The sequence below is a fragment of the Pteropus vampyrus genome, unplaced genomic scaffold, assembly GCF_000151845.1.
Source record: "Pteropus vampyrus isolate Shadow unplaced genomic scaffold, Pvam_2.0 Scaffold4, whole genome shotgun sequence".
NCBI classification, from domain to species: domain Eukaryota; kingdom Metazoa; phylum Chordata; class Mammalia; order Chiroptera; family Pteropodidae; genus Pteropus; species Pteropus vampyrus.
The window spans coordinates 16,628,122-16,644,473 of NW_011888785.1; the positions used below are offsets into that span (position 1 = coordinate 16,628,122).

The 16,352-nt window shown below is 35.9% G+C and overlaps 1 protein-coding gene and 1 long non-coding RNA gene across 3 annotated transcripts in view; both read right to left on the minus strand.

Annotated features, from left to right (window-relative positions):
• Window positions 1–2,076, minus strand: part of LOC111742738 — a 4,493-nt gene extending 2,417 nt beyond the window's left edge. Inside the window, exon 1 of the long non-coding RNA XR_002781446.1 lies at window positions 339–2,076. This is a non-coding gene — a long non-coding RNA (uncharacterized LOC111742738). The remainder of the gene's footprint in view (window positions 1–338) is intronic.
• Window positions 1–16,352, minus strand: part of CDK14 (cyclin dependent kinase 14) — a 546,209-nt gene that overhangs the window by 186,723 nt on the left and 343,134 nt on the right. For both annotated transcript variants that reach the window (XM_011363849.2, XM_023533297.1), the window contains exon 9: window positions 15,020–15,113. In XM_011363849.2, coding sequence (XP_011362151.1) covers window positions 15,020–15,113 — 94 coding nt within the window. The remainder of the gene's footprint in view (window positions 1–15,019; window positions 15,114–16,352) is intronic.

Consider the following 16,352-nt stretch of genomic DNA (forward strand, 5'->3'; position numbering starts at 1 on the left):
AATAATTTGGAGTAAGTGTGCACATCAGCGAAAATGAAGCACAGCTGTTTGGGGGCAGGATCACATGAGAAGAGACAATAAATACTGAGCAGTGAAATGGAAGTAGCTTTTGGTAGACATATTTGTAGTTCCTTTTACCTTAATATAGAGTTTCGAACACTAAATTCAAATTATAGGCTAGATTCCTAGCATCTGACAGTTCTTGGGCTGCAGGCCTACTAGTGGAAGGTAATTCAAAAGGCAAGAGAAAACGAGCTTTCTGCTGTGTTGCATTCAGCTCTCTAACTTTCTGAGGAAAAGAACAGCAAGCAGTTGGTTTATTTAAAAATAACAACTACCTCCCCACCCCACCCCAGCTTGCTTCTTGTGGCATAATAATAAAATCATTACTTTGGAAACTAGAATACAAAGAAACACATACATCAGTAGAGAAAATAAAATCATTTCATGGTATGCCTAATTTTTTTTTTCAAATTGGTATTAAAGAAATGCTAAGTGATGGCTGAGATAGAATCGTTTACTAGTGAATAATAATTAAATATTTGTAAGTCAGAAAATACTAACGTTTTAATGTAGAGACCACTCTTTTATCTTAAAACTCAAAGGTAAAAGGCTCACTAATTTCTATTAAAGCCACTGAGTTTGTGTGATGGACAATATGGTGTAGCACCTCTTACCTTTTTTTGAAATAATGTTGATACAGACCTGTTTAAATAAATGAATGCTCCCCATATTAACCAATTCATACCAATTTAAACATACAGAAAGAAGAATGATCATCAGCAATGCCCCTCTAACCCTAGGTTCTCCCTCCAAAGTAATGACTATCAACTTGACTTTGTTACTGTGCTGCTAGCCATGTTGCATCAGGACATGGCGTTTAGCTACCTTCGACGACCCTGCCCCACCTAGCACAGCTTCCATTCAACTGCCTGGCAATAAACATTTTTATTGCTTGTGTCTATTCCCTTCCACATACTGACTCACTGACAAAAATAAGACGTAGTTCCTGAAAGAGGAATCTTACTATTGACTCAGAAGAGGAGAAATGGATTTTGCAGACAGTATTCTGCTTTGATCTCCAACATTTTTTTTTTCTTTTATTTTATAGAGCAATTTTGGGTTCACAGCAAAACTGAGTGGAAAGTACAGAGATTTCCCATAAAATAGCATCTTTTCTTCTTTATAAAAATTGAGCTTAATCTTTGAAAAGATGAACAAACTATTAAATTTAATGTTTGTGTTTTTTTTTTCCTAGCTAGAGGATTATAATTTCACTAAAGATAATGCCTTTCCCATTTCACATGCAATTTGACATCATGGTATATCAGGAAGCTCACAATTATGAGATGAGCCATCCTATACACTACCTGATTATTTGTGTCTAAACATAATTTTCACTATAAATTAGAAAATAAATAAGGAATTGGCAATCATATTTAGTTCTCTTATGATTTTAGCTTCCTGATTTCCTCAGACTGGCACTCTCAGTATTGAGTACTAAAAAGAAAACTCAATGAAAATCGTGCCAAACTTCTTCAAAGTAGAAATTCACTGAAGTCCACTGCCGGGCATATCACAACTGCTGAATGAAATAAATCATATCCAAAGAGTCAACAATCAGATTAAAATGTGCATATATCACTACTCTGTGTGAGAAATAATATTTCATTTTATTGGGAATAAGATGAGATCTGAGAAATGAGCCCAACATTATTCTCCAAAATAGGTTTTATTAACACCTTTCATCTATTTACTTTTCATGTGGCAAACATAAAATAAAATAAAGTATACATCTGAATGTTAAATAATAGTGATTTTACATACTAGAACGAGAAACACAAAACGAGAAACTAAAAGAAAACATGAACTCATAGCTATTTTTAAACAAAAAAATGAAAGAAAGAAAATTATCTTTAATTTTTAAAGTGGTTCTTAATGTTAGCCTCACAGAGTTCCCCCAAAAGATGTTAAAAAGAACAGATGGAAGGAAATTTAACTGAGTGGTGAATACATGATGCAATGCACATGACATACTGTTGAATCATACACTTAAAACTTATTTGATTTTATTAACCAATGTCACCCCAACAATTTTAATTAAAAAAAAAAAGAACACACTGAAGTTTAAGAAATGCAATAATTCTATTATCGCAAGTCTATTTCTGCAGGGTCAGGGTATGCACTAATGCTTGATTCATAAAAGTACTCCTTTTACCCCATGCCTACTCCCAAATCCTAACCTCTATTAGGGGAATAATAGCAAAAATAATGGCACTACAAGGTTGAAAGGAGACAGCAGAGAGGTGTGGGTAAAGAAACCAAGAGGTCTAGGAGAAGGAGAGAGAATTTGTAATTGAGAAATCAGAGAAAAATTCACTTGAGGGGTAAACACTTCTAATATTTAGAAAGATGAGTTATATTTAGACATTAGAGATAGAAGAAGAGAAATTCCTGGCAAATGTAAAGACACAGAAGTTTGATAGCAGAAGATATGTCCCTAAACCAATTCCTGCATCTTCACCAGGGACTGGCCAACATGAAAGGCAAGGTATGACACCGACATTTGCTCTTGTCCTGAAGAAGAATAAACTCTCAAGTAGAAATTCAAGTTCACTGGCAATTTTAATATCTAGAGTTATTCAAAACTAAGAGAAGCCTAGGTTTATATTAGACACAATACCAAAAAAAATTAATTGAAAGACAGTTAAGAAAATTATATTCTATCATATATGTGTATATATAATGTTCCATATATATGTCGTATATATATATATGTGTATATATATACATATATATGTGTGTGTGTGTGTGTATGTGTGTGTGTGTGTGTGTATATGAACACATAATTATTCAGCCATAAAAAAAGAATAAAATCTTGCTACTTGAGACAACATGGATGGACCTTGAGGGCATTATGCTAAGTGAAAAAATCAGAAGAGAAAGACAAATGTCATATGATTTTACCTATATGTGGAATTTTAACAAAACAAAACAAAACAGAACACCAAGTTCATAGATACAAAGAACAGACTGGTGGTTGCCAGAGCACAGTTCGGGGTGTATAAACTTCCATTTATAAAATAAATAAGTTTGCGATGTAAAAAAAAAAAAAAAAAAAATTAAAAATAAAATAAAACAGAGAGTTATCAACACATTTGCAGTACAACTCAACTCACATATAAAGAGATTTTAGGAAGAATACAAAAATGCCATTGCCTCCGCATCACCTGGAAAACATAGGCTTGTCATTTTCAAGACATAAGTGAGATAAAGGACAAATTCAGTTCCAAGGTCAGATAATCTGTTAATCTGATTTAGGATAAAACTGTTCTCTAGCGGACATGCTCCAATGACTTGGGTAGATTATTCTGTATGATAAATTTTAACCAAACAGCAATAGCTTTCTATCAAGATATATGATGATGAGACATAAGAGATCAATTTAGGATTGAATGTTTTGAAGAGGCTTTTTTTTTTTTTTTCTTGCAGGGGGTTGGGCAGAAGATGACACAAGGTCAGATTTTAAATGAACTCATGCCTCACAATAAAATTAACAACCTGGTCAGATTTACCCTTGCGAGTAAAGTCTTCTGAGGTATAAGAAAAGTTAGGTTGCTAAATGAGGAAGGGAATCAGAACGTTAATCAAGTGATCAGGCCAGATAATAAAGTTATAGTGATGATTACAGACTTTTGTTTGCTTGCATATGCAATTCTAATAATAGTCACCTAATATTATTAACACAAAGCCATGTGAAAGAAACCCTCCAATATATTTGTTATAAGGGTGTGTCCCTAGAGGGTTATTCAAAAGTATCCCTGTAAGAAACATAGGATTTAGACTGACTGAATAACAATTTCTATATTCTAGATAGTATGTCTGCAGTTGAGGTGGCTACATCAGGCCAGAAAATTTAAAGCACGCGTAACACTTTGAAATATGACAAGTATCTTTTAGAGTGGAGTTCTTACATCAACCAAGGCCTGCTTGCTTGTTTGAGTACATAGAGGCCCATCTCAAGTTTCAGATTCACAGGCCTCAAGTGGGGCCCAAAAATGTGTATTCAGAAAATGATTCTCTAGTCATCCCACTCAAATTCCTGGTTTCGAATCAGAGCAAAAACGACCAACCAGACAACTATAAAATCAAAGGGCTTTTGATGAAAGGGTCAGCAGATTTAGAATTAGTCTCGGTTCTGGTACTTACTGAACATGCCTTCTTAACCAAGTTCACATACTCTCTGAAGAATCTCCTCAGCTATAAAACAACAGTAATAGCGCCTACCCTTTCTTGGTCATGAGATCAAAGTAGATGTGCTAGTTACCTATTGCTATGGTATGAGTTACTCCAAAATATAGCGGCTTTAAGTAACAAACATGTATTATCTCAGTTTCTGTTGGTCAGGAATCCAGGAGCACCTAAGCTGGGTGCTGGGGCTCAGGGTCTCTCGCAAGGTAGCAATGAAAGTGTCACCTATAACTTTGGATTCGCAGGACTGCCCGGTGGGGGAGGATCACTTCCAAGCTCACACTCACGGCTGCTGCCAAGCCTCAGGTCTTCATCGGAAACCTCAGATCCTCGGCATGAGGGTCTCTCCACAAAGTAACTTACGACAAGGCAGCTGGGTTCCCTCAGAGTGAGACGGGGAGACAGTAAGAGAGGACGAGCAAGAAGGAAGTAACAATCTTTTTGTAACCTAGTCTCAGAAGTAATATCACATCACTTTTGCCAGTCTATCCATTAGAAGCAAGTCTCTAGGTCCAGCCCACACTCGAGGGGACGGGATAAAGGGCATAAATACCAGGACGTGGGGAGTCCTGGGGGAGCATCTCAGATGCTACCTACCATGAGAGATAACATATGTGATATTCTGGGGAATAAAAGACATGTAGCAAATGAAAAAAAAAATTTAAGGCATAATTTGAGTCATAAAAATCTACTTTATGCTAAGGAGTGTTACCACCTCCTCGCTTGCCTCAGATGTGTCACACTATGGCAGTATTTCACCATCTTTTTCAGTCTGACGCATCCGTGAACTCGTTAGTCAAACAGGAAGAAAAGAAGGGTGAGCAAATGAGGGATCTCATGACCCACCAAATAACACTGTGACAATTCACACTTCATATTATCATGGGAAGCAGTACTGTAATGGCTATAAAGAATATGGGGGAAAACGACAAAAGATTTAGAAGCTTGAAAAAATTATTTCCCAGACTGTTTTATTCTACAAAGATGTTCATCAGCTTAACTTGGTACTATGCCCTAATGAAAACTTACATGATTTCAGCTTTGGACTTTTAAAACATGGCCCCAGCATTCTCAACATTCTTCCCATCTAGAACTGGGGTCTATATCCCCTCCCCTCGATTCTAGGTGAGGATCTGATGACTAGAGAGTCACTGCGTGACTTCTGAAGCTAAGAGAAACCGTGCAGCTTCCGGCTGGTCCTCTTAGGACACCCACCTTGGAACTCAACCACTATACCTGAGGAAGCTCAAACTAGCCCACACGGAAAAGACCCATGTTGGGCCTCAAGACTCTATGAAGACAGAGATATTTGTGCTGTCCCCAACTGTTCCGACTTCTGACGGTTTCTGCCCCACCCATCATCTGTCTGAAACTTTATGAGAAACCCCACGTCCAGAACTGCTTGGCCTATACCTTCTGAATTCCTGTCCTTGAAACTATGGCAGGTAATTAAAAAAAAAAAAATGACTGTTTTTATTTAACCCAGAGTTTTGAGGTGGTTACATGGCAAGGGATAACTGCAATGGCCAGTAAATAGTCATATACTAACAATGAAGTCATGTATAAACAAAATGAGGTTATATTAGGTTAACACATTTTCAAGACCGTTAGACCATGGACATGAACCACTACCTCCAGAAAAATCTTTGGTAAAAACTGCTATTGGGAAATATTTACAGATAGGATAGATATGCCTAAAAAGCAATCCCATGTTAATAAGAAAGTAAGCTCTTATAAATAACAAACATTGGAAATACAGCATTTCTATTTCTATAATAAGGTATCGGATCGATAATTGATTAACAAATGTGGTCAGCAACTACCTCCTTCTCTTGTCATATCACAGTTACAAACCATTTGATATTACACCAGCATGGCAAATATTACCTGTTTCCCCCCAATGCCGGCCCCTGCGTATGCACGTAACTGTGTTGGCTACGCTCTCTCCCTTTCATTTAAGAATCAACCAGATCGTGACACTTTCAAATGCCTCTTTTCTAATCTATAATATTTGTTTAAATACTCTCCTCCTTTTTTCTTTCTTATCATTCAGAAAAGCTTTTCATCCACATTTTCAAGGCACCATCTCCTCCACCCATCCACTTTTGCCTACCGCAATCCCTAGATCCAACAAATAGACCGTCTTATATCTTTGGTGTTTCACCTTACAAACATCCTTGCCTTCGTTACTTCATAAATATATATTATACAACTTGTACGCCTTGACTTTAAAAATACCCTTCAAGTAACATCCAATTCTTTACAGTCAGCCAGTTAAGAGTGACATTGTCCACACTCAATGTTTCCAGTGTTTCACTACCTATTTATTCTTTAAATGACTGTAATCTGACTTTAACAATCCAATAGTGCTGGAACTACTCCCTCGGAGTTACCAACCAGTGACCTTTTCTCAGCACTATCCTCCACTGACCTCACTGTAGTACATGATGCAAGTGATAAACCTTCATTTTGAAATTCTACTTTCGACTTTCAAAAAAAGTGCTCTCTGGCTTTCTTCGCCCTCCAGATATTCTTCCTCTGTTCTCTCCTCTAAAATCATCGTCGACTGCCCCAAACAGAATCATTTCCCACTTTCTTCTCTCTACACCCACATTTCTGGTGAACTAAATCAGGAAGCCAAATCTCTAGCTACAGCATAACTCCCACTTGAAACATGAACACAGGTGCACTCAAACTCTCTTTGTTGATCCTCTCAATATGATGTCTGAATAGCAACAGATACAGGACTTTAGTGCTTCACCCAAAGCAAGGACTTCTTATATAAGGAAATGTTTTATGTAAAAGAGGTCAAAGTAACCAGAGTATTAGAAATCACCTTGATGCACTAGGAAGGATGATCCTTAATTTACCAAATCCAAGCTTGAGAGCTTGAGAACTCTGATTGGAATATTCTCATCATTAAGCACACACTGGTTGCTATTCTCTCCACTTAAATGCTCTGTTCCTGGTGTCAGTATGTCTTGTGCCTTCACTACCTTCGCTCAATGCATGAGTATCACCTTCTATGAGAGACTCCCCAGAACACCATATGTAACGTAGCATTTCCCATGCAAAACTTATGAGACCCATTATGTACTTATTTGCTTATTGTCTGTTTTCCTTGACAGGAAGGTAGGTGCCATGAGAGTAGGGACTTTGTTTTGTGCACTGCCATCTCCCAGAACATGAAAGAGTATTTAGCCCATAATAACCACATAATAAATATTTGGTGAAGAAATGAATAGCTTAATGAGAAAATGAACGATTTAATGAAATGTTCTCATTTCTAGAAAGTCTGTAACACTATAATGTAAATGCATGATGTTTTGCTATAAAAACTATTTTTTTTCTTTTTACCATGTGACCTAATTCAAATCTCTATATAACAGCCAGCTAATCTGCAAATAGAAGCTTCTCTGCAAATTAATGTGATTAGCTCTTTTATAGGGGGATATCTCACTGTCCTGTTTTTCGTTTAAGACAAATGACACTACTGAAGTTTGCTACTAAAATTTTTATTGGCTTATTAGCACAGAACTTTCTTTATCAGAATATCTATCTAACGTCTTCATTATGAATCATTCGATTTTTATTTCCACAGTATCTTCATTTGCACTGGATTGCTATCATTTTTTTTTTCCTGCACGGACTTTTTATTTATCATAGAACTCTTGAAGACCTTAAGGTATCCTTAGTCCAGGGGTTTTCGACCTTTCTTTCAGCAGTGGGATCTATTTCACAATCAAAATCTTAATGGAAGCAGAGCCAGGAGTGGAGGGGCTGCAACGGTGCCTCTTCACTCCACCTTCACTCCAGCATCTCTGAGACACAGAAAGATCTTAAGTATCCTTTGAAAACCACAGACGGTCTAAACTTTCCTAACTAAACCCAGATGTATTTTCTGTGTCGACTTTTCCATTTCTTCAGCAAGAAACCCTTCTTTTCTTCTGGGCTAAAAGCATTTACTGAGCAGTGTGCAACATACTACACAGGTATGAGAGGAACATGCTGAGGGAACACGGAAAGCAGAGGGCTCTGGCCTCACAACTCCCCACCCACCAGCTGACAGACCTGAGCGTATCTACTATTTCCCTCGAGGGAGTGATTCTTTTTTCCCTCCTTTCTTATCCTTCGCTCTCTGCTGCCTGCCCTCACCTTGACTTTTGTGTCACTGCACTGATTCTCTCCTGGTCTGGCTTCCACCTACACCCCACCCCCACGAACTGTGAACATCCCTAAGGTTTAGGTAGTGCCCCGCTGCATTCCCCCTCTGTCTTCTCCTTAGTCAAGAGCTAGGATGATTTGGGACCCAACACTGTCTGCTTTAGGTGATTCTTTAGGTACGTTTTGTGTACTGGATGGACATCTCTACCTGGGGTCGCCAGCTATCACAGAAAGGCCAGTAACTTGAGCTCTCTTTTTCCTTTCCCTGAACTGACTGGCAGTCGGTCCCTTTCATGATCTCCGTTATTTTCAATGATCCCACTAATCACTTAGTTCCCCAAGCTTGAAACCGACTCCTTTCTAACTTTGAATCTTTTCTCAATTGTGTCTGTTGGTTGGCCACCACCTGTACACACAGTGTCTGGCACAAAATAGATGCCTAATAATTCTGCTGAAAGAATAACTGAATGGGATAAAAATATTCTGGAAGAATAATTGAATGGGATAAAAATATATGATGCTTACTGTAGCATAAAAACTGCAAGCAAATTCCCTAGTAATAGGGCAATGTGTTAGTACATTTGAGTTCATTTATAAGATATTATAGTATAATTAAAATAATATTTTCAAGTATATATTCAGTGGCTTGGAAACTGCTCCCTATTTAATGTGATAATAAAGGGACACTGGATACAAAAACCATATATTTATTATTAACCCATTTGTGAAAACCTGAAAAAGAAAATATAAAAATTTTTAACACTGGTTATCTCTGAATGGTGATTTTTATTTATTTTCATATAACTATCCCTACTGATAAGGCTTGAGAGAAGCATGTACGAATTAAAAGAGGCATTTGTTCCAGGGTGGGAGGCATAATAATCTATCTCCCCCACTTTATTTTCGTAAAATTGGCTTCAAAAATTATTGTTCAACATTTTCAGTAGCCTTCACCCCATCATGTATTGCTTATCTCTTTGTCAGTCTTTATACAGTTAAGTTTGTCATGATATCATACCATTTCAATTGTGCTAAAATGCCATTTTGAATTACTCTCTTATTAAAAACTTGTACAGTTTCCTTATTATTTTATTGGTAAAATAAGATAAAAAGTCCCAATCTATCGAAGTTCAGTCTTGAACATCCAATCTCCCCTTCTGCCCATGCAGGACAGACTCCCACTCCTGTGCCATTCATTGCCTGATGTCACCTATCTCCCTTATTCCACTTTAAATCTTCACTTCAAAACTTTCTTCAATGCTTAACAAAAATTTTCTTAGAAATTTTATCTTTAAACATCCACAGACCTTTATGCAAAATCCTGTAATATCATGCATTTTTAGAATTAAAAATGGTTAGAGCTGCAAGACATTATTGAAATCACATCTCCATTGTACCTTGCGCTGAAGAGGGTGTGCTGAAGTACGGCGGAAATGACCTCCAGCAAATCTAATAAGGCAGTGATGATACAAATCTGTAATACCAATATTCCATCTTAAAAATGTGGCTGCTACATCCCATCAGATGGTAACAACCACCTAAGGAGTCAGTGTCAGCCTTCTCTTATATTCTACATGGTTGTCCCAGCGAGTCATGAAACCTCAGTTTTGGTTCCAGCTAAGATCCAGCCCAGATCGGGAAATGAGGGCTGGAATTGGCTCTACAGACTACGTCTCCACAGTCAGTCCACTGCAAAACACAGAGGCTTAAGGAAAGATCTGACTCAAAGGCCAGGCTTAGTAGCAGCTTTCAAAGTTGCAAGTGGCTCTTTTCACACACACTCACACACATGCACTCTGAAATTCTGAATGACGTGTGGGTGTGTGTGTGTGTGTGTATGTGTGTGTGTAAGAGAAACATTTTAACAACTGTACCAACCAAATAATGTACAATAGGTGAACAACTGGTAGACAAAATTCCATTGCAAGCCAGAGAGCCCAGAGACAGGACAAAGTGGGACCCTCAGGGTTTATAACATTCAAAGGAAGAGAGAACAAGGACAGGCCCCTAAAGTGGAAGCACGCCAACCCCTTTGTCATGGCTGCTGTACATTGCGCCATGAGCCACACAAGCCCAGAAGCATCTCTCAAAGGTCTCAGACAGCTGTGCAAGCACTCTCTGTCATTTGTTCAGCTGTCGTGAAATGAAAGAGATGCATATACCCAGGGTTCCACCAAGCAGGTTTCTTTTTCAATGCAGAATAATGTGATCAGAATACAATTTTTTTTATTAGTCTTGATTTTGTCACTCTGAATATATATTTACCTGTATGAATACATCTACTATTTTTGCAATTAATGGAGGTGAATAGTGTACACCATGCCACATTAAGAAATGGGTAATGCTGAAGGAATGAAAATAAATCACTCTTTTACCTAAGAGCAGAGTTATTGCTTAGAGAAGTAGGTGCCCATTCACCTGGCAATTCAAAGTATCTGGAATATAATTTGTCAAAATTCCATCACTTTCCTTCTGTCAAGAAAAACGACTTAATGGTGAAATCTCAGATTATAGCATAGCCAGCTCACTTTATATGTATCAAAAGAGTTATTAGGTTGTAGAAATTAATTCACTGGACTTGTTAAAAATGTGTACTGCTCCTTTTCACCAAAGAAGAGAAAAAAATGAAAAAGGAAAAGAAAAGCTTCAAAAGAAATATATAAAGGCTTTACTGACTGATCTTTGTTGCCTTTCACATTTGTTACAAAGACTCTCCGCAGGTGGAAGCTAATTATATTAGTTAACTTGGGTAACAAGCTATTAATTTTCTGCTTCAAAGTTATTAACCACCTTTCTCTATACAGTTCACAGGTGAATAAACGGACTTAATCCCTATATTAAAATACAAAACAGACCAAATAATCCCATGTTTCACAACTTCTCAAAGTTGATTATCTCCTTGGAAATGCTTTACCAGAGGCCAGATACACAACAGCCGCTTTATAAGAGTCTCTGGCAGTTTACATGAGAAGCTTGTGAAAGCAGATTTAATTACATTTTAATAGTAATTCCTCTTCAGACCAGACATAAAAGGTCACCAAGGAAAAGCATTTTTTTCCCTGTGATTCAACCATATTGGGTTAGTAAAACATCTTCTCCCAGTGATCGCACAACTCCTGAGGGAGTCTACTTGTAGAACATGACGTGTAGCGAGCATTTGCAAATTTAAACAATTCAGTTGAGGAAATAAAATATTTAAGATGATAACATTTACTGTCAAAAGAAGTCTGTAGATTTCTCTTTTTTGGATCATGTCTAATTCTTCAGGGTAAAAAATAATATTTTAATTCAAAAGCAGCAGTTTTACATAGATATTTATCTACTAATTACCAAAGGGCACTAGACATGTATAATAACTACAGTAAAAGATGGAGTTATTACCAGCACTCACTATCCTTATCGGCATTTAAGGGTCTCTATGCTCTAACAAGAGCAAACGGTAGTTTAGTATATCAACATTCCCATGGGAAATTTACAATAATTTCTTTCTTTGATTTATTAAAAGCCTAATCATAGCTCAAAGGCCTCTGAATACTCATTAAATTAGGAAACTACTGCCATAAAAATAAGACATAATAGCAAAATCTACATACAGAAAGCAATCCAACAGGTCAGTAACTATTGGAAATTACTTACATTATAAAAATTATTTAAAATAAAAGCTCTAACTAAGCTATATCAATAAATTATGATTTCATAAAATTCATTTTTTGGGTTCTATTGCTATAAAATATATCTAATTTCTAGCATCACCATTTCATTTTATTTTAAATTCATTCTGAAATAATGTATAAATGCAGATATTTCTTTCTATATGATTCCTTTTTGAAGTTTTCTAATATAACAAATACAATAAATTAATGACTTTAGCATAAAAGTCAGTAATTTGACAGGGTTATAGAAACATTGTTCAACAGCTATCAGAGAATAAACAGTTAAGTACAATCTCAAGTTTAGGAAATTATTCTCAGAATATAATTAAATGGTTTTATTATTATTATACTGGAGCTTTTAAATAAGTTAAAAAGCTAAATATTTGAAGATGCATATTGGCATATAAAAATCTATGTGATACATATTACAGCCCATTAAAATTCCCTCTCCTGCTATTTTTTAAATACAATATTTGAACAAGTTTGTTATATTTTTAAGAAAACAATTAGAGAAAAGTTATTTAAAATAAATCAATGAAAATAAAGGATAGAGTAGAAAAGAGGAAAAGAAAATATGTTTATAAAAACCATACATTTATGCTAAAGGGCATAAAATAGGATTAAAGAGAGACAATTCTCGGATGGGAATGTTCAATTTTATATCATTTCTTCCTAATATAACCTATAGGCTCAATGGAATCTCAAATCAGTAAGAGATTTTCCTGGGAAGAGGAAGAAGGAAATGTTTCATGAGTTTTGACAAAGGGATCAATGTGTAAGAATAGTCAATAGATTTATGAAACTTAAATGTTATTGCATTAAGGATTTTCAATTCTAATAATTAATAGGTTAACTGTGCAAAGAATGTTTCTGGCAGCACTTTATAATAGTTAAACACTGTAAAAAAGATATCATATGGGGCTGATTATGCAAATAATATCTCATCCATATAATGAAACACTCCCTGTCAAAAATGATAAGTTTCTGGATTTATTTTTTAAAGAAAGGTCGATTACATATTGTAAAGTAAAAAAATTACAAAATAGTATACAAGAGATAATTCAATTTTCTTAACATGTGTGGAAATGGAGAATATATATCAAAATACTAAATGTGATTTTCTTTGGGTAGTAAGAAAAAGGTTGATTTTTCAAATTTTATACTTTTTGATACTGTAAGAATTTTCCTTTATAAAGATGCATTATTTAAAGTTTTGAGGAATAATTAACTTAATATATATTATAGATTATAAAAATGTATTATAATCATAATATATTATTTTAACATTTTGTGTGAGAATTTATGGATCACAAATAATAATTAAGTAAATTGAAAAGAAGCGGCTACAGACAGCTTCTGGAAGAATAAACCAATAGGGCAACACTTTGAAGAAGGTTTGTATAATGTTAGGGACTCTGCTGTTTGTCCATCTGCTGTGAGTGTACAAGGATGCCTGGCATATAGGACAATGCATGGAAGAACCCTGTGTGCTTTGACTTCCTAGTTTCCATTCTTCCTTTCTCATCATTTTAATGCTGACATCAAGGTAAACATAGTAGTGATAGCGTCTCAATTTATACCTACTAAACCTACTGCAGTCCTTATGCTTACTATGAAAGCTACATTTTAAGGATGGACTTGCATAACTAAAATGAATGCTAATCCAATAAGTACATCTCTTGATATGGTCCACACTAAAATGCATCCCAGTGATTTCATATGGGAGTTTTATTAAAGAAGAGAAAAAATATGATAATGTGGTTAACTATAACGATGTATATAGTTTGAATCCTTTTAACAAAAAACTTAATTTGTTTCACTCTTATTCCATGTTTTAAATAATGTTTATATGAATATTAGCTAATGTGGAAGTTCCACTGAATAAAAATATTTGGCATAAAAATTATTTGATAAAAATAATAATTTATATTTATAGGTATTTACTATGTGTCAGACATAGTTCTAAAAGCACTTTATGTATATTAAGTCAATTATTCCTCAAAGCTACCTATAAGGTAGGCTTTATTATCCCTCATTTTGCCCATGAGGAAACTAAGGCTCAAGATCTAAGTTTGTTGACCAAGATGACAGAGCAGGTTATGATAAATCTGCGTTTATTTTGATATTTTTCAGATTTTAAAAAATTTAAATATTTCTAATTTTAGAATACTTTTAGAAGTGTTTTGAAAAACAGTACAGAGTTTCTGTATAGCCCTCATCAGTTTTCCCTATTGTTAAAATCTTAATATTATGTAGAACATTTATCACAACTGAGGAACGTTTCTCAGCTTTCTTTGTTTTTGATGGCCTTGAAGTTTTCAGGAGTATTTTGTACAATGCCCCTCACTTGGTTCTATGTGATATGTTTTTCATGATTAGACTGGAGTTATGGGTTTGGGAGGAAAACCACAAAGGAGAAGTGCCACTCTCAATACATTTTATCAAGGCTACATGCTACCACCATGACTTACCTTTAATAATATTAACCTTGAAGACCCCGCTGAGGTACTTTTGCCTGTTTCTCCATTTTAAAGTTAGTATCTTCTTCTCTCATCATCCTCTTTCTAGGCTTTACTTTATGGGAAGAAGTTATTAATCAAAGCCCACATTTAAGTGGGTGAGAATGAGAGGGAGTTAAGCTACACATACTTGAAAGGGGGTATCTATGTAAATCATTTGCAGTTTTTCTCTCAGAGCTCTCATTTTTACTCACTATTCTATACTGTATCTGATATCCTTTCTTTATCATTTTGGCATATCATCCATGTGCAGTAGTTTAAAAACATATTTGTTAACTAATTTCTTGTTTTTTCAAAGGTCCAAAAATATGTTAGAATTAAATGCGACAACTAATAAATTTGTTTAAAATTATTTTCCACTACCACTGTAGAATGTGTCACCAAGGGACAAATTAGAAACCAGTTCTCAAAAGCAATCTGTCAAGAACTTACCAGAAATATTCGTTCAAGTTGATCCTGAATGTCCTTCATTCCTGGAAAAGCAGCAACTCCTTGGATCATTTCGACAAAGATGCAGCCAACTCCCCTAAAAGAAAGAAGAAAGAATTCTTTCAAAATTTCAATATATTCTGATTAAAAAATTAAATCCGGAATTAGAACAACTACTCCTACAGAGAAGAAACAATAAATAAATATATTTTTAATGAGTACCAAGGTCTGTGACACATATACCTAGATCCCATAACCTTCCTCCCTCTCCCTGTCTACTGCCCTGTCTACTGGGCTCTGAACATGGTGGAAACCAATAAAATGTAAACCTTAGTGGCTCCACCTTGCTTATAGGAGACAGTCAAGAAACTCCTTAGCCTGGTATAGAAAGCCTCCACAGTCTTGTTCCAATATCCTTTCTAACCCTATGTCACAAACTCATAATGTAATCTCTTCTCTAGCTGTCCAAGGCTCACACTTCGCTCTGCATCAGAATCATCTCGGAAACTTTAAAAAATTGTAAATGATCTGAACACAAACCCCAAAGATTCTCTTTCAATCAGTCTAGGTTGAAGCCCAGGCATTGACTCTGGCTGCTCAGGTGATTTATGCAACTACACTGGGAATCTCTATGCCAGAATGGTTTCCCACAGGCCAAGTGTAAATCAATGTAACTTGGCTCAAATTGCTTCACTACCTAGAACTCCCTCCTTCTTTATCTATTTGCTCTTCATGCGTAAATCCAACTCAACCTCTATAATCTAATTTAAGTGCCATCTCTTCCATAAAGCCTTCCAGAAACATTCCAGCAGAAAGGACAGCTCCCTTTATAAGTTTATTTGTTATGCTTCCCTCTCCTAGCCTAGCCTGCTATGCTCACAGTTCTCATGTAGCAAGGCGGTCCAGCAGCATATCAGGAGACCTTGCCTTTCCGACCACAGCAGCCTGCACACAACCCAACAGGAACAACCAATCCACAGTATAGGTAGACAGTCAGACACTTCTGCTGGGACTCTGAAGAACAAGTCACCTGGCAGCAGGGTGGAAAGAAACTAGAACATGTAGATGGGATAAGTCACATTAATGGCAGAGAACTAGCAAGAATGGCCACTTTTCCACAAATGAAGTCCCCTAAATTGACCTGGTTCCCACCTTCCTATGACCTGGATACTCAGATAACCCAATGTTTTTGCTAGATCTCTCTACCTTCTAGCAATTCTTCAAGATTTTCTTTTAATGGCTTTATTCTGAATGGGTTTATGTTTCCTGAAAGTATACTAATAAAATCATGAACATTTTGGGACACTTCTTTAATTGCTGCACTTATATTCAAACC